Genomic DNA, 20,064 nt, shown 5'->3' on the forward strand with positions numbered 1-20,064 from the left:
AATGGCCCATGGTTCCCACTCCAGCTATATTACATTCTGTCTCCTAGTCTAACCTATGACCTCTTGGGGGAATTCCTCATGATCAAGTGATAGAGGAAGAAAAGACTCGAGCCTGGTCTACAGATGGCTGAAGCTCCAATACATTGATCACATGATGTGAAGAGTGATTCATTGGAAAAGACCCTGATGCTGGGAAAGATTGAAGGCAGGAAAAGGGGGTGACAAAGGATGAGATGGTAGGATGACATCACAGACTGAATGGACATGAGTCTGAGCAAACTTCGGGAACGAAAAGGAAGCCTGGCATGCTGCAGCCCATAGTGTTGCAAAGAGTCAGACACGACTTAGTGATTAAATGATGACGATGATGACAGATGGTCCTGCACCAAAGGCAGGCATTACCTGAAAGTGGACACCCACAACAATACAAGCCCCTTTCAGGGACATCCAGAGACAACACTGGTGAAGGGAAAGCCACCCTAAGAATTAGAATAATTTTAATTATTCAATAAGTAGAATTATGAGCAATGCACTTGGTGGTTCAGTTAGCTAGGAAGGAGAAATAACCAGATGTTACCTTCCAAGGTACCAGATACCAATTCACAATGTGAGCAATGACCTGGCTGGATGATCAGAGAACTGGAAAGAACACGACTGGAAAATGATGACAAGGACATGTGAGGAAGGACATGTGGCCAGATCTCTCCAACAGGGCAAAGCAATGATAGGTTAGCACTTATCAGTGGCTGGAGCCAGGCTGGCCTTGGTGAATGGAAGGTCAGGGATAACCTCCATCCCTACTATCATGGCTGCTTGTTCATAAGCTCCTTAGGGATGAGAGAGAGGGGTGACTGGGGAAAGAAGCTGACTTGCATCCACAGAACAGGTCCTCCTATCCACGTGACTACTAAAATCTTCCTCTGCTGAGGTCCCCCTTCGGTGAGCATTCACATGGGACACAAATATCTTCACGTTTTTTGCCCCTTCAGAGAGGTCTGTCCAACAGACAGTAAAGAACCTGTCTCCCTCACCCCCATTTCCATCAGTGCTGGTTTTTATTAACCTTTTTCATTTTGTCTACTGAAATTACAAAAAAAAAAAAAGAAGAAGAAAAAAGCTCATTTTCAACTCTGCCCTTCTTTAATTACCAGTGAGACTATCTTATCACGTTTTTGGTTATTTGTGCCTCTGATATTTCTCTCCTCTTAAAAGCAAGCAAATACTCTCATTACTTGTTCCTCCAGGACAACATTTTATCTGGGCATCTACAGCGACACTAAACCACGCAACCCACCCTTCAAACTCCAGTCCTGCCCCCACCACCTACCCCCCTTATGACTACTCACACTTTTCATCCTTCCCCAGGCCCTTTCTTGAACCTGAAATGATCTTACTCCCCCTTCTCAAACTGGCAAACCTTCCATCATCTTTCCAGGACAAGCCTGAAGTCAGCTACCCTGCACCCCCAATACTAGTGCATTGCCTGAGAGAGGAGAGGCATGTAATAACCACAAGAATGAATTTCTGCTCTACTGGCCTCGCGTAATACTGCGGGGGTATGGGAGTTGCCTTGTGTAATTTGGAAAATAAGATTAAGTTCCACTAGCAAGGTAGAGAGAACATGGAAGGTAGAGAAGAGAGAAAAGCTCACAGTTTCTAAAACAACTTCTAAATTCCTAAATTTATCTAAATTCGAAGAACTAAAAAAAGGCAGATGGTGAGACTCAACCCACATATTGGTTCTACCTTAGAATAAAAATTATAAGGTGAAAACCTGGGGTAATCTGTGTTTTAAATAAAAATCAAGAAGAGGACAACAGTGTATTTCAAATACCCACAATACTCCCGTATGTCGGGGGGCGGCGGGGGGCGGCAACTAGAAGGGAACACAAGTCTGTTTCAAATACGCCCAATCTAGTCATCAGAATTCAGCCAGCACACTACATGGATATACTGTGCACCTATCAGATTGGCAAAAATCCAAAAGCCTGACAACATACTCGTTGGCAAGCCTGTGAGGAAACCAGTACTCTCATAAACTGCTCTGGGAGTGCAGAGTTGCACAATCCCAGGAAGGGGATTTGACAATACCTGGCAAAATTACATATCCATTTGCCTTTTGATCTCATAACCCACTGCTAGGAATCTAAACAGACACTGCCAAACATACAAAAAGAATATGGACAAGGGTAGTGATGCAGCCCACAACAGAAAGCAAAGAGCTATAGAAAAGAAGGCAGTATCTCTGCATATGCCCATGGGATCTGCAGGATATACTGTTCCATTAAAAAAGGAAAGAAAAAAAGCAGGAGGAAGATGTCTTAGTGTCCTACTGTTTAATCTAAGAAAAAGAGTAGGGGAACAAGTATATTTGTTTTTCTGCATATATATTTGAAATATAAGGATAAACCATAACTTTTTTCATAATGGACATTGATAGCACTCTCTTAGGGTGAAGAAGACACAAACAGAAGCTAGATTTCTGCAGATACACCTGATGCAGCAGATACTTTACACGAGTTCAAAACAAAATTAATTTTTAAACATCTCTGGTGGCACAGACAGTAAAGAATCTGCCTGCAATGCCCGGGACCTGGGTTTGATCCTTGGGTGGGGAAGATCCTCTGGAGAAGGGAATGGCTACCCACCCCAGTATTCTTGCCTGGAGAACTCCATAGACAGAAGAGGCTTGCGGGCTACATTCTTGGGTTGCAAAGAGTTGGACATGACTGAGCGATGAACAATTTAACACTTAAGGAGAATATAAAATAAAATGAGGATGGGTAGCTAGTTGGTGTTATCAGAGGCTGACCACAGGGCTTTAACATCCTCCAATCTGAGTATGCAGATGGGGTCCCAGAACCAACGGGTCACAGATAACGAGAGCCAACTGTACTGAGATTTTTAGTGTGGGAGAAAGAGGACACAGTTGAAGCCACAAGAGACTAAGAAGATCAATTCCTACCTTGACCACAGAAAAGGTCTAGAAATCTCCAAAAACCCAGTCAGCCCTTGGAAGCCCTGGGGAATGAGTTCCAAGAGCCCCAGCCAACCTCACACGCTGAGTGTGCTCAAGTCCTTCACATAAAAGGACACAGTACAGCGAAGACAATCAGCTCTCCACATTGGCCCATTTGGCATCCAGATTCAACAAACTGCGAAAAGGTTTTGGTTGGGTGAATGGGTGTGAAGCCCACAGAGATCCAGACAGCTGACTGTATGTATCTCGTGTCCAGATCATGGTCCCTGAATCATTTCCCATTAAAGGGAACTGGGGACCATTAGAGAAAAAGCTAATTCCAAATCTGGGGCTGGAAAGGTAAAAGATTTACTGGGAACATCTTGTTATACTAGAAAGCAAGGAAGTTAACAAAGACATACAACAATTGAAAATTAAAAACAGACACATATAAAGCAAAATAACAGGAAATTGCATTAAAAATCTGAACAAGTACTTGCAAAATCATTATAAGAATACAAGGTATGAGCCTGATGACTCACTTGCTTTGGAGAGATGCACTGGGGAATGGAAGAGAATGGAGAAGATGGGAAATGTGTATCCCCATGCCCTCCAGAAGACATTCTGACATTTATGTAAAGATATTAGTCGCTAGGATCTTGAAGGAAAAAAAAAATATGTAGTAAATAAGGCTAGAAAACCAAATCTGAATTGAACGCACAGTTAAAAGCTGTAATAAGAATACGAGTTGGTTAAATGTAACTGTTCCCTCTGTAGTACTTCAAAGTATCCGCAAGGAGTTTGTCTTATATAGCACAAATATTTATTCTGGACTTTGGTTTACATTATTAATTTACATTAAATAACTTTTTTTAAAAAAAAGTAAACTTCAAGGCAGTTCATACTTGAAATAATATGAATAAATCATGAACATAGCTAGAGACAGCATTCCTTGCACTTAGTAAAGATTCTCTCCCCATCCTTAAACCATCTTACAAAGTAGGTACAGACAGACCTCATTTTATTGCACTTTGCTTTATTGGGCTTTGCATAAATTGCATTTTTTTAAAATTGAAGGTTTGTGGCAATCCTACGTGAAACAGGTCTACTAGCATCATTTTTCCAACAGCATTTGTTCCCTTCGTGTGTGTGTCACATTTTGGTGATTTGTGCACTATTTCAAACATTTTCACTACTATTATTTTTATCACAGCGACCTGTGATCACTGATCTTTGATGCTACTACTGCAACTGTCTGGGGGCACCACAAAGTGTGCCCAGATAAGATAGCACACTTGACGGATAAATGTTAAGTTTGATTGTGCCATAAACTGACCATTAACCATCTCTCTCCCTCGCCATGGGCCTCCTAGTCCCTGAAACACAGCAATATACACACAACAGACGTAACCTGGAATCAGGCTAATTAAAAATCCTACAGTAGCCTCTAAGTGTACAAGTGGAAGGAAGAGCCACACACCTGTCACTTTAAACCAAAAGCTAGAAATGATGAAAGCTTAGTGAGGAAAGTATGCTGAAAGCCAAGATAAGCTAAAAACTAGACCTCTTACACCAAATAGCTAACCAAACTTGTGAATGCAAAGGACAAGTTCTTGAAGGAGATTAAAAGTGCTACTCCAGTGAACATACGAATGATTAAAAAAGGTAAACAATTTTACTGCTGACACGGAGAAAGATGTGATGGTCTGGATAGAATATCACACAAGCCACAACATTCTCTTAAGCCAAAGCCTGATTCAAACAAGGCCCCAACTCTCTTCAGTTCTGTGAAGGCTGAGGGAGGTTAGCAAGTTGCAGAAGAGAAGTTTGAAGCCAGCAGCGTTTGGTTCATGAGGCTGAAGGAAAGAAGTCGTCTCCATAGCGTCAAAGTGCAAGGTGAAACAGTAAGTGCAGATGGAGAACCTGCGGCAAGTTACCCAGAGCATCCAGTTAAGATAATGAATGAAGGTGGTGACAGCATACAGCAGACTTGCAGCATAGGTGAAACAGCCTTTTATTGGAAGAAGATGTCACCTAGGGCTTTTCATAGGTAGAGAGGAGAAGTCAAGGCCTGGCTGCGAAGCTTCAAAGGACAGGGTGATCTCTTGTTAGGGGCTAATGCAAATGGTGACTGAAGACAAAGTCAATGCTCCTTCACTATTCCGAAAATCCTAGGGTCCTTAAGAATTATGCTTAATCTACTCTGCCTGTGCTCTCCAAATGGAACAGCAAAGCCGAGGTGACGGTACATCTGTGGACAACATGGCTGATCCAATATTTTAAGGCCACTGTTGAGGCCTACTGCTCAGAAAAAAAAGATTCCTTTCAAAATATGACTGCTCATTGACAATGCACCCGTCACCCGAAAGCTCTGATGGAGACAAAGAGATTCATACTGTTTTCCTGCCTGCTAACACAACATCTATCTACAGCCTGTGCCATGGATTAAGGAGCAGTTTCAACCTTCAAGTCTTATTTCTTAAGATACATGCTTTGTAAGACTATAGCAGCCATAGACAGTGATTCCTCTGATCTAGCTAGGCAAAGAAAACTGAAAACCTCTGGGAAGGATTCACCATCCTACATGCCATTAAGGACATTCATGATTAATGGGAAGAAGTCAAAACATCAACATAATCACATTTCTAGAAGAAGGTGATTCCAGCCCTTCATGGATGACTTTGAGATGTCCAAGCCTCCGGTGGAGGAGGTCACTGTGGATGTGTTGGAAACAGCAAGAAAATTAGAAGTGGAGCCTGAAGAAGTAACTGAACTGCTGTAACCTCATGATAAAATATAAACGGATGAGGAGTTGCTTCTTATGAGCAACAGAAGTGGTTTCTTGAGATGGAATCTACTCTCAGTGAAGATGCTGTGGAGATTGTTGAAATGATAGCAACGGATTTAGAAAATGACATAAATTGAGTTGATAAAGCAGCAATAGGGTGTAAGAGGGCTGACTCCAATTTTGAAAGAAGTTCCTGTGGGTAAAATGCTATCAAACAGCATTGCCTGCTACAGAGAAATCATTCACGAAAGGAGTTCATCAATGCAGCAAACTTCACTGTTGTCTTATTTTAAGAAATAGCCAAAGCACCCCAACCTTCAATAACCATCACTCCGATCAGTCAGCAGACACAACATCACGGCAAGACCTGCGACCAGCATAAGGATGATCATTCACTGAAGGCTCTGACGAAGGTGAGCATTTTTAGCAGTAAGGTATTTTTTTAGTTGAGGTGTATAAATTGATTTTTTAGGCATAATGCTACCGCTCACTTAATAGAGTACTAGAGAAGGAAATGGCAACCCACGCCAGCATTCTAACCTGGAGAATCCCGTGGACAGAGGAGCCTGGTGGGCTGCTGTCTGTAGGGTCGCAGAGTTGGACACGACTGAAGTGACTTAGCATGCATGCACGCATTGGAGAAGGAACTGGCAACCCACTCCAGTGTTCTTGCCTGGAGCATCCCAGGGACGGGGGAGCCTGGTGGGCTGCCGTCTATGGGGTCGCACAGAGTCGGACATGACTGAAGCGACTTAGCAGCAGCAGCAGCAGAATGTAAACATAATTTTTATAGTTCTGGGAAACCAAAACATTTGTGTGACTAGATTCTCTTGAGGTATTTGCTTTACTGTGGTAACCTGGAACTGAACTTGAAACAACTCTGAGGTATGCCTGTACTAGTATCCTCTTTTGTTGTTTAGACGCTAAGTTGCGTCCAACTTTTTTGCGACCCCACAGACTGTGGCCCTCCAGGCTCCTCTGTCCATGGGATTCTCCAGGCAAGAATACTGGAGTGGGCTGCCATTCCCTTCTCCAGGGGATCCTTCAGACCCAGGGATGAGGCTCCTGCCTTGGCAGACGGATTCTTCACCACTGAGTCACCAAGGAAGCCCATAGTAGTTTCTTTTACAAATGAGGAAAATAAGACACAGGGAGATTAAGAAGCCTGCTCAAAGTCCGGCTTTGGGCTAAATGCCGAGAACACGATTTGGGGCACACAGAATGAGTCCCTCCATGGCCTGTGCTTTTCATCGCGATGCTGTGTCAGCTTCTGTCATAAACTGGTGGAACATTATCACCAGGGCTTTGCCAAATGGCAAAAATTTCCAAGGAAGCATGTGAAATAATCAAAATTTGATTCAATCCATACAGGATCATATCTAATAACACGCCGGCCTCATTTTTAGAGACAGCATGCTACAACTTGGGACTACCAACACAGTATCATTTCAAAGCAGACGGAACTAAACGCATGGTGGTATCCTGGATGAGATCCTGGAACAGGAAAAGGACACGAGTGGAAAAATTGGTGAAATCCATAAAGTCTGAAGCTTAGTTAGTTAACAAGTACTGATGCTAGTTTCCTTGTTTTGACATCACCATGGCAATGCATGATGTTAAAAAGTAAATTAGGTGAGGGGTGTATGGAACTGTTGGTACTAATTTTGCAGCTTTTCTGAAAATCTAAAATTATTTCAAAATCAAAAGCTTATTTGAAAAGAATAGATCGATTTCTAAGCACCATCCTTGCAAAATTCAATCGTCTTGTAAAATTTTGAATTTCCAAGTGAATGCAGCATTCTGTTTGTTAACGGTCAAGAATATTTTCAAACTGCATATCTTGTCTTTCAGAGTAAGGAACATACACAATGCTTGACTTAAATCACTCAACACATGTTCAATGTGCGCTTATGCTATGAGTTGACCATGTGTGAGGCACTGTGCCAGTTTGTTACACAGAGGCCTTCAGCACCAAAGATGCTTATAAGAAAGGGTGGCTGGAAGATACTGCTGTGGGCACTGTGGCTTCACCATCCTTCCGACCTTCTCCCACTGCGGTGTCTAACAGGGTCAGGTGGCCGGGATGAACTGACCTCATTCCGAGCTCCAGAGATGCCCCCTAACTATTTTCACTCCATCTGGTTAACTTATCCTTGCCAGGGTGACTGTAATGAAACATAGTGAAGACAGCCAATCAGCACACAGAATCCCCCCGGCAATGGTATCGGTTGAGGAATCAACTAGGGATAATGAGATACAAAGGAGGAAAAGTAGCCTTGCTCTGAAGAAGCATCCTCTCTTCCTCTGGATGTTGTAGAATACAATGTTTTTGTTTTTTTAAATCTGAAACATGTTACCATTTGGTCACTTCAGTTCAGTTCAGTCGCTCAGTCGTGTCCGACTCTTTGCGACCCCGTGAATCGCAGCACACCAGGCCTCCCTGTCCATCACCAACTCCCGGAGTTTACTCATGCTAGGTGGAAGCTACTCTGAGGATGGAGGTAAAGAGAGATAGGAAGTGGCCAGGCCCCTTACTCAATCTCTCGGTCTCACTCCCACAAATATAAAATGCCAGTAATAATACTTGCCACAGATCACTGTTAATTCTCAGGCAATATCTGCACTAGGGTTATATTAAAAACAACAAAAACAACTAAGAATTGGGATGATATTAAGGCTTTGCTAACCTTGCAAGAATATTTACCTTTTGGTTATGTTTCTTTAAAGTCTAGCTGACAGATATTCACAGTAAAATATTTACAGGTGAAATTTTATTTTGGATTTGCTTTAAAATACTGCAGAATTGTTTTAAATGGAGGAATGAAAGGTGGTGAATGAAATAAGTATTGTAAAATATTGAAGGTGAGTAATGAGCAAATGGTGGTTCATTATATTGTTCAATTTGTGTATTTTAATCCAGAAAATATTAAAGTAACTATCCCTACATACATCTCAATATTATGACCATGTATATATGGAGTTGCCTCATGCACTAAAAAACATAATAAAAAGTAAACCAGTGAAAGAGTCAAGATCTCGAGAAAAAGACAGATTTTATAAGCACAATACACTCAGTCACACACATATAATTAAAATGGACTTGAAAATCTAATTCAATGCCTTGATTTTTACAGCCATGGAAAATGAAATCTAATACATTCAGACTTTTATGTTGTTACCTGAACAGTCTTTCTAGTTTTCTTTTGTTTTTCTCTCTCCCTTTAGTCACTAAGTCGTGTCCGACTCTTGCAACCCCATGGACTGTGTAGCCTGCCAGGCTCCTCTGTCCATAGGATTCTCCAGGCAAGAATGCTGAAGTGGGTTGCCTTGTCCTTCTCCAGGGGGTCTTCCCGACCCAGGAATTGAACCCAGGTCTCCTGCACTGCAGGCAGATTCTTAACCAACTGAGCTATGAGGGAAGCCCATTTTGTTGTTACCAACCATGTATCTGAAAATGGAAAATATCAACACTAGCCTATAGGATGGGAACCCAGGGCCTGCTTACGCTCATGTCCAATGGCCTGTGCTTCATCCTCTCCCGGAAAGGCCAGAGAGTCACATCCAGCACTGTGCTCCTTGTAAAGCGTCTAACCTTCTTTCTCTTCCTGCCTCAGCCCTGGGTTTCCTTGCTGCTCTGGCTGCTGTGCAGAGAAGGGCTTTACCTTCAGTCCTGCCTCCTTCCTCACTTTTACGTGCTTTTCCTGGGAAGAGCATCAACTGATATGGTGTTTTCCATCTTTGATGCTAAAAGACCCCCTGGAGCCATATTTCTAGCCTGGACCTCTCTATGTATCCTGAATTCCAAAACAAAATAGCTTCATCTGCCACAAAAATGCCCAGCAGGCCCCCAAATGAAACCGACTGCGCGCCAGTTCTGGTCACTGGCACCCCTGTTTGCAGGAGTCACCCTGCTGCCTCACGTCTGGTCACCAGACCCTGGGGGTTCCTGTAAGACCTCCCCCTTCCCTGCCCAGTTGCCTTAGTTCGGCGCTCATCCTCTCCTTTTTGGTCATTTTGCAAGCATCTCCTCCATGATTAATGCTCCAGGGTTATCTTTCAAAACGCAAAGCTAATCACGTTACTTCCTTCCTTAAAACTCCAGCGACGTCCCACGGTCTGAAGCTGAACTCCATATCCCTTTACCGTTCTCAAAGCTAGCGAGCTGGTCTCTCCACACATCCCTGCGTCAGGAATCACTCGGCACCAGCCCGGTCCAACTCGAGGAGCTGTTTCACACCTCAGGATCACTGGGCTTCTGACTTTCTTCTATCAGAAGACTCAATCACTCACTATTTATAATGAATTTTCACTATGGATAAACCCTGGACAATATGCATGATCCCAGGACAACATGGATGAGCACAGGAGACTGACACTCTCCTAGCCTCAAGGAGCTTATAGCCTAGAACCGAACAGATATTAAACACACACACAGCAGAGGGTGCGTCCCGGGGTGGGAAGGGTTGACCTGCATTTTGTTACACTATCCTTTCCTGCCTCTTTGTAAACTACAATGATGTAGAAGTGTCCTTGTTGTTGCTGATTTGTTTGTCTATTCGTTTTGGTGAATCTGGGAGTTTAAAATGCCTTTCCCCCCCATCACTGGGTGAAGAAATTTCGCCCTGCACTTCCTCTTTTTAGAATTCACAATCCCAGCAAAACCCTCATCAGATTTCAAAAGTCAGCATTCCTGAACACCCTCCCCCACCCCCAGCACACCACCCTAAGGCTGAGCAGAAGTGCCCAGTTCCTCCTCTTCCTCCAGACTCCAGCTGACATTAGCACCCTAACTTTTCCCCACCTGGCCCCTGCAGGATGGGCTGCGAGTCCCCAAGGAAAGAACAAGATCCTTCCACCATTCAGTTCCCCACCTAACGCACGCAGTGCAGGCCCACAGTAAATGTTCAAATAATCAAAGGGCAAACATTCACTCTTTAAAGGTAAATTACTTTGTACACAGAGCATAACTTTGCATATGCTTTTTGAATAACAGGGCTTGAGCAATACTGATAAAAATGTAGAGGCCCAGAAGTACCTTCTATTTATGGTTCTATAGAAATCCTAGTAGCTTGCATAAAAAGGCATGTATAAGGATGTCTTATTTCAACATATTTGACATAGTTGCTAAAAAATAAGAAGCAAATGTCAATGGCCATCAGCAGAGATCTGTGTAAACAAATTATGGTACATTCCTTCCGTGAAATATCCCTTTGCTATCACTAAGAAAGATACAATCCCGTCCATATTGGCACTGAAAGATATCTATAAGTTATACGATGACAGCTATAGTGAAATCCTGCTGTTTATTCTAAAAAAGAAAAAACATGTTTTCATAGCATAGGGGGGAAAGTCTCTAAGAAATTATCCCTATGCTTATCTTTGAGGGCATGGGACAAGAAGCAAGGAGGGAAAATCATCTTCTACTTAAAATATCCTATCACTGAATTTGTTAGATTGCAATTTAGTATTTCTTAAATTTAAAGCACAGTCACTAAAGTAGAAAGGTACTTTTTACAGTAAAATATACATTATTTGGAGACTTCCCAGGTGGTGCTAGTGATAAACAGCCTGCCTGCCAATGCAGGAGACTTAAGAGAGTCTGGTTCAATCCCTGGGTTGGGAAGAAATGCGAACCAACTCCAGTATTGTCTGGAGAATCCCAGGGATAGAGGAGCCTAGGGGGTTTACAGTCCATGGGGCCGCAAGGAATTGGACATGACTGAAGCGACCTAGCACGCACGCATACACATGATTTTACCTAGGAAACTGAGATTAGAACTGAGATTAAACTTTTAAATTCTGGGTTTTTGTAAGAAGGTGAACTACTATTCAGGGCTAACTTCCTAGCATCCAGAATAGAGACACATAGCAGGCACTCCATTAATACCTGCTGAATGAATAAACTGCCAAACAATTACAAAACTGTTATGCCAAGGATACAAAATATCTGCTTCACAAACTCACAAAGGAAAAAAAATCACTTGCAGAAGTAACAAACTGCTACCAACCTAAATACATTAGGATTGTTTTTTTAAGTAAACTTTTAAAAAGCAAACAAACTCTCCTCACAAAAGCAATCTTCTAATTACCAAGTTTACCAAGACAAAGGTGCCTTCCTAATCAGATTAATTCACAACCTGGAGTCGGGCACATGGCTGGCCATAACACCAGGAAAAAAAGAAACATGCAAACTTGGGTTAAAAACACCAATCCTCTAACTGAAGAAAATCAATCATTCTGATTCACTTAAGTGCTTATTTGAGAAGGTAATTAACTTTTAGCTTGGACTACTGAGACCAAGGGCTGTGACAAGCGGCCTTTTAATCTCCAAATCCTTAAAGAATGCCCTAAAGATGGAAGGCCTTCCATGACTGTTGCTGACTGGGGCTGACGGGACAGGTAAGACACCTGAAAGAAAGAAAGACAACCAAGGGTTCAGGCCTAAGGAAAAAGCCTAAACAGGTTCACATTCAAATTCATTTCCCCCGCCTCCCTTTTAAAATAAGATATGGTATATTTTTAATCAAATTCATAACTCATATAACTCACATTACTCATAACTCATTCATAACTCATTTGAGCCACGGAGCTCAGCTCTCCCTTGGTTGACGTCTCCCCATCCCCCTACCAAGGGAAGGGACTTTGAGTACTTGTTTGGGGGGGTACATGGACCCAGCAGTTTACTAATTCTACAAACCCACATACTTCTTGGATTTCCTTTTTTCAATCACTACTCTTAATTCTAAAAATTCCTTTGAGGGGGGGATTTAATCCTCTTTATGAAAAAACAAAGGTCCAAATAAGCTGTGACCAAAACCCAACAATCCTTAGAGGAGACAGAGATTAAAATACCTCTCTGCCAAATTAATGCAACTGGAGTTTAGTAAGTGAATTAGAAGTGAATAAAATAAAAATCCTTCATAGTGCCCTACGCAAGTCCCACAAAGCCTACCAGCTCTCTAAATGGAAATAGAATTGTCCAAGGTCCACTCCCGGGTGAAGCATTTCTCCCTCTAGCAATGACTGCCTAGATGAAGATGTCTAAGTTCACTGGGAAATCAACTGCTCCCATACTAAACTCATGACCCAGAGGTTCCAGGCATGGTCCCTGCCCTCCCCGCCACTCCTCCACTAGTGAAAGCAGGGACCCTGTTTCTCATTCCTGAGACCGCAGCCCCCCTAGGTATAGAACAGGTGCTCAGTGAACACCTGCCTTTGCCATTTCAAGGCACTGCAGAACTAGAAACAGCAAAAACAAAACTTTGGAAATCATCTAAAAGCAACACACGTGTTCACTTCGGGGAATAAATTCTACAGATGATTATTTTTCTTAATGAGCACGTTTTCCATCTGAATGAATCCCTACCGAACTTGGAAACCAACAGCATCAGCCAAAAAGCCGCAAAAGCCACTTGTCTGGACGGAGCGGGCAGCTGAGCCAGAACCAGCGCAGCCCATCCCGGGCTCCAGGGGGCGGGCGGCGGGGAGAACGGCAAGCGCCGCGTCCGAGGACTCGACGCCCGGCGCTGCAGCCCGGAGGCCGGGAGCGGGGCTGGGAGGGGGAAGGGACCAAACCGGGGCGCCCCGGGAGCCCGCCGCCGCCGCCGCGCCAGGGAGGGGGCGCCCGTTTCCTTGACAACCGCGCCCGGGCGCAGCGGTCCGAACGGGCCGGGGGAGGGGAGGAGAGAGGAGGGAGGGAGCGAAGGAACCCCCCCGACACACACACAGCCCCGCGCAGGGGCGGCGGCGGCCGGGGGCACCTCCCGGGCTCGGCAGCCGCAGGTCCGGCTCGCGGGGCCCTGTCCGGACCTACCGTGTACCCCCGCTCCAGGTCACTCTCCTCGTAGCGAAAGGACGGGATGTAGACCTCCATGGTCGCGCCAGCCGGCCGGCGGAGGGCGAGGAGGGGAGGGCTCACGGCCGCGGCCGCCGCCCCGCCCCCGGCCCGGCCGCCCCGCCTCCCTTCCCCGAGCCCGCCGGATCGGGAGACCGCGCGGCTCCGGCCCGGCTCCGCCGCCGCCCGCCGCTCCCAGGGCGGCCTGGGGCTGGCTCCGGGCGCCTGGATTCCAGGCCCTAAGGGCGGCGGAGATCAGCTGGGCCCGGAGGAGGCGGGGCCTGGAAACCTGTGAGTCTGCAGAAAAGGGGTGTGCGCGCCACCGCGCCGGGGACAGGGCCGCACCCCGGCGCTCCCTGCCCTGGAGGCTTGAGCAGGCACTGGGCTTGCAGTTTGCAAGACACCACCCGTAACAGATCGCAAGACAAGGAACAGAAATGCATGGGGCTTCTGGCTTTTGTTTTGGTTGGTTGAGTTTTCGCTTTAACTCTCGGTTGGCATGAACAGCAGCGAACCCTGCACTACTTTTACCAAGACTTTACTGTTCCCCTTCGATGCCAGGGTCAGCGTCTAGTTCCGAGTTAGCCGTCGAACCACAGAATTCAGCGTCTGGTTCTGAGTTAGCAGTCAAACCACAGAATACAGGCTGTAATACAGAGCCCGAAAGTCGGCTGCTCACGGAGACCAACATTCCGACTTCTTGCTCCAGTTCTAAAATGCTGTCGGTATAGAGTTTCTAAACTATAAGAGAAAACAGAAGAAAAAGGAAAAAAAAAAAAAAAAAAAGGCAAGGGCTGGAATGTGCCCCTCAGGCCAGAAGCTGAAAGTACCTGAAAAGTACCTGAAAGATAAAAGTGCTCCAGTTGAGCACTGTAGTTATCAGGATACCTTTGCAAACCACGAGTTTCTTTCTTAGGTTAGAGCAGGGAGCAGAATAGAAACCTGAAGGTGAGTTGTGCAGAGAGCTTCTTGGGCTGCAGGTCAATGGCTGCGCCTAGTTTGCTCTTGAGGCCAGGGGGACATTTCAGCTTGAAACTGCTCTTAAGTTTATGATGAGACCTTAGTCATGGAAAAGAGGACTAATCAGGCCTTCTGCTTTAAGAACTTGTCTGATGTGGACCTTAACCTCGGGTGAAGCCCTCACCCACACACTTACAGCTCCAGGTTGTGTCTGCCCCTCAGAACCCCATAGGCTGGGCCCTGGGAAGACTAGCCCTCCTTTTTTCTTCCACTGGCCAACGCCTCCAGATGTGACCAAATAGCTCTGTGGGCTCCACGCTGCCCCGGTTCAGAACCCAGCTTGTAGGTTCCCCTTAGCCTCTGTGACTGTATCACACTGTATTGTGCCGTGTACTTACCTGCCTCACCCCCTAGATTCTAGAGAAAGTATTAAAAAAAAATTTTTTTTTATCCCCTTCTTGGTATATTGCTAGACACATTTTTCTTCAAATTTTTTTATAAACACTTCAGTGCTCATCTTTACAAAACCAATGGGATACAGCAGTTACTTTGTGGGATGTTATTACATCCCATGCCTCATTTAAGCTTCGTGTGAGGAAGTGTTATGTACAGTAGGACTTTAAAGGACTTAGATGTAGTGTTCCTGTTTTTATTTTAAAATAATGGCTATTGATAACGGCAGACTCTGCCCCCAGAAATGATTTCATGATTGGTTCAAACAGGTTATTAAGATCTCAAGTGTATAATGTAAATGAGGATTGTGTAATCATAAAATCCTTGCAAAATAGATTGCTGATCAAACTTTCAATATGACTTTTACATGATTCTTTCACAACAGCTTGTTAGTAGCCTGGCATATGTATTTTTGGCTGGCGGCATAGCGGTTCACCTATTTACCTTTGAATTTAATAAGAGTCAGAAATGTATGGGTCCAAGAAGATCTGACAAGTGGTTCAAATGAATCTTTTCTTTTTTCTTTTTTGCTGTATTCTATTACTAGCTGTGTATAATTTAATTTTGCCTTGCTAAAAATATATACAGGTTCTCAGGTGTGTTCTGAGGGTCTAAAAGCTCAGCTGTAACTGTTATTTCAATTATTTCAGATGGCATAATTAAAGCTCAGAGAAGATAAATAACTATAAAATTGAAAGTGAAAGTTGCTCAGTTGTGTCTGACTCTGCGACCCCCTGGACCATTGCTCGCCAGGCTCCTCTGTTCATGAAATTCTCCAGGAAGAATACTGGAGTGGCTAGCCATTCCTTTCTCCAGGGGATCTTCCCAGCCCAGGGATTGAACCCAGGTCTCCTGACCTGCGGATTCTTTACCATCTGAGCCACCAGGGAAGCCCAGGAATACTGGAGTGGGTAGCCTATCCCTTCTCCAGGGGATCTTCCTGACTCAGGAAGTCTGGGAATTGAACTGGGGTCTCCTGCATTGCAGATGGATTCTATAGCAGCTGAGCTAATTATTATTCTAGCTAATAATTAGAAGAGGCAAATTTCTAATCAAGTTCTGTGGGTAACCACTATAAAGGAGAGGAGAGAATAGCACTAAAGTAAGAGAACATGGCCAATGTATCATCCTGATATTCTTACCTATCTTCTCTACACTCTGACAGGTCAGCTAAATAGTATCTCCTCACAACATTAATAAAAATACACGGCAAATACTACATAAGAAGTTGTACACTTAATATCTGTTAATAAAGGCAAAAACCTTACATAAGAATATGGACTTCCCTGGTAGTCCAGTGGTTAGGGCTCTGCACTTCTACTGCAGGGGTGAGTGGATGGCAGGGGAGGAGAGGGGAAAAAGAAGAAAGAGAAAAAAATTTTGCTGCAATCAGAGTATGAAATCCGTGCACTGAAAATACAACACCTAGTATTGGGTAGATAAATACTTCAGCAAATTTAATGATAAATTGCTTTAAATACCAACTTATAAGTCCTGACCAATATCTATCTAAAATACATTACTTATTCAACATTCTATTATAAGACTAGCATATCATAACCAAACAAGATTTATTCCAGAAATATAAAGACAGTTAAACTTTAGAAAATCTGTTGATATATATCTCAACATTGTCAGATTAGAAAAGAACAAAGATAAATGAGTATGCCAGTAAATTCTGAAGCAACATTAATAAATCAGTACACCTCTTCCTAATAATTCTTAACAGCCTAGAAACAGCAAAAAAAACAAAAAACAAAAAAAACCCAAACCAGCTTTAATTTGATAAAAGTACCACAACCCTACAGCAAATATCCCATTAAACATCACAGGAGGAAGCATAAGAATAGTGTTAATATCTTTATCACAATTATAGTTTGACATTTTGCTGGAGGCACCACTCAATACAATAGGAAAAGCAAAATAAACAGGTACAGACACTGGATTGGAATATATAAAACTAAAGTTATTTGTAGATGAAACAATCTAAACACATAAAGCAGAATCAACTAAAACTTTGTTAGAGTAAAAGTTTCATAAGGTGCCAGAGAGTAAATCATCACATAGCAATCAACAGATTTCATAGACAATAACTTGCTTACACATACCAACATTAACCAATTCAAAAATAACAGGGAAAACCCAATTTCATGAATAACAATATTAAAAACTTATACATTTCTAAAGATGAATTTAAGAAACATGCAAAATTTATATGAAGAAAACTAAAAAGCTATGCAAGGACACAAAAGAAAGTTTGAAAATAGTTGTATCACATTTATGAATGAGAAGAATCAATATTTTGTTGCTTTATTTGGATAAGTTTTCACCAAAACAATTTACAGAGCTAATACAATCAAATAACCAACATGCTAAGCAAAGGGACAAGCTTGTTTGAAAAATGAATAGCCAGGGCAGGTTTGAGCAAAAAAAGGAAAGAAAGAATGAGAGGATAAGTTAATTTGTAGGACATCAAAACATACTATAGAGTAATGGTATTTAAACCAGTATGATCCCAGAGAAAATTAGACAAATGATGAAGTGGAGCTAAAATTAGACACATGACGAAGGGAACCAAATAGCTCAGAAATAGATTCCTTAATATATAGGAACATAATATGAAACAACAATGGTATTTCAAAGCCATGAGGGTAAAAAAAAATAAGCTATTCAATAAATAGCTGAGTGCTTATATAGTTTTAATAAATATTTAAATACTAAAGTTTTAGTAAATGTTAAAAATAGTATAAATAAATGGTGTAATGAATAGTGTATGAATAACTGGCTCTCCACCTGAACGAAAAGTAAAATTTATTTTTAAAATGAATTCCACGTGTAGTAAAAAAGCTCTGTGGAAAAACAGAACTGTAAAACACCTCAAGGTAGACAAAATCTTATTACAAAAGCCAAAACAAAGACTTTGGGTGAAGGATTATACTATATAAGACTAAATAAGGATTTTAAATTAATGTAAAACAAAGACCATTAAGTTAAAAAATGTTCAATAAACTGAAACGATATTTGCAACATGTATAACAAAGGATTAGTGTACATTTTATGTGTAAAGAATATATAATTTTTCTTAATAGCACTATAAAAAATGGACACAGTATGAACAGGGAATTTCCGGAAGAATGGAAGCAGACAAAAAAAAAAAACCTGTATAAATTATTATCGAGTAACAAATTATCCCCAAATTTTAGCTTCTTAAAGCAAGAGGTACTTATACAGTTTCTGTTGGTCCAGGAATCTGGGAGCAGTTTAAGATGCAGACAAGACATATACCCAGGCTACAGTCATCTCGAGTCTACTGGGCTGCATGCCTTGAAAGTGAATGTTGATTGTTGGCAGGAGGCCTCAGCTCCTGGCTACTCGGACCTCTCCCTAGAGACAGAGGCTTCCTCCAAAGCAAAAAATCTGAAAGAGCTCAGGGTGAAGACTACATCTACCCTAAGAATTTACACTCCATCATTTCTGCAATATCCTGCTGCTTACAAAGGTTAGCCTATTCAGTGTAGGAGGGACTATGTGAAGGCTGGAGTCTCAGGCAGCAAGAATTAATCCGGGCTCTCATGGAGGTTAGCTGCCATGTAACCATGAGCAGAGGAAAGAATTCTATCATGTTATGGATTAAAATATTTCAGTACACTTACACTGTGAATATTATGTGGCACTTAAAAAAAAACTGTTAGGATTTCTGGGTTAAGGTAACGAATTGAACATACATAATTAACTTCACTGCTTCTTCTAGCTCCAGTAAAACTAAAAGGAATTTCTTTAAAAACAAAACAAACAAAAAAACCCCATAAAGATCGGAAAAGCAGAAGAGAGAACAACAAAAAGATTTTTATAAACTAGAAAGCAGATGAATGAGAAGCAACCATTCTGGTAAACAAGAAAAAGCCAAATTTAAGCCAATGGTGAGAAAGTGGAAAATCAACCTGATTTACACAGGACAATACCCAAAAAACTCAGTGAGAGGGGTAGAGAAGATACACCTCATCTAGAATGGGAGATGGGTTGACTAGAAGGAAGACTGAGTGAAAGTTGAATGGGAAAATCCTTCAATCCCCTCTTCCACATTGGCATAATTCCAGAAGATATTTCCTGGAGAGAGAGAGTAAAACAGAGAGTCTTTGCACTGGAAAATGACTTGCCCACTTGAGGGCATGGGAACTTTCATCAAAAAATAGTTGAGGCCTGGGGGCACATGATCATACACACGTTGAATGATGAGTATTAAAACCTCACAGAGGCTGGCAGCTATACCGTTACCTTCCATGCAAGAAAGTGGAAGATATTCTCTGGGAAGTCTGATGAGCCCAAGAGAAGAAAACTCTAGAAACACCAACATTGGAAATTCAAATAGTCTCAAAAGTAAGTTTCTATGCATCATTTCCAAGAACTGTATATCTACCCAAATGAAGGAATAAATCAAGAGAGGAAAATGTGGGTTATAGAGAATAGGAAACCAGGGGGAGAAGCAAAGGGAATCTTCAGGATCCTCTGGGCAGCAGGCAGAGAAAGGCAGCCAGTCCAGACCAGAGCAGTCTGACTCAAGAGGTGGACATCGTGAGAGCTGTCTTCATACTTTCTGTCGTATCTTCTTTTTAACTGAAGAAACTACTTGAGAACATACTATTCCAACACACGGAAATAAATCACGAAGGAGGAAAGCACGAAGCCCAGGATATAGGGAATGGGTCCCAGGAGAAAGGTACAGGCAATTCCAAAGTTCGGGGCAAATCCAGAGATACAACATGCTCAGAGAGCAGCAGTTCAGAGAAAACCGAAATCCTCAGGAGAGCAAGCCCTAGGGAAAGCAATTGGAATGGTTGAATTACTTGATCCAAGTGGGCTTGTGGGAATTGTACTGTAGGAAGACATGGAAAAAACTGGCGTTTAAAAAAAAAAAAAGCATCAGCCAAATTGAGGGAAAAAAAAATCAAGGTATGTTCTACCTTAAGAAAAACAAAAAACAAAAAAAACCCAGTAAAGTCACTGAAGAAAAGGAAAGTCTAAGAAACTGTCACAACCAAGAGTAACAGGAGAGATGACAACTAAATGCAA

The 20,064-nt window shown here is 42.6% G+C and overlaps 1 protein-coding gene across 1 annotated transcript in view; it reads right to left on the reverse strand.

The window, feature by feature from the left end:
- The window catches only part of SNX24 (sorting nexin 24), a 172,833-nt gene extending 159,051 nt beyond the window's left edge, over nt 1–13,782 (reverse strand). Inside the window, exon 1 of the mRNA XM_065934443.1 lies at nt 13,561–13,782. Coding sequence (XP_065790515.1) covers nt 13,561–13,620 — 60 coding nt within the window. The 5' untranslated portion in view covers nt 13,621–13,782. The remainder of the gene's footprint in view (nt 1–13,560) is intronic.
- Nucleotides 13,783–20,064: the final 6,282 nt, after the last annotated feature.

This window comes from Muntiacus reevesi, chromosome 1 (assembly GCF_963930625.1).
Source record: "Muntiacus reevesi chromosome 1, mMunRee1.1, whole genome shotgun sequence".
NCBI lineage: Eukaryota > Metazoa > Chordata > Mammalia > Artiodactyla > Cervidae > Muntiacus > Muntiacus reevesi.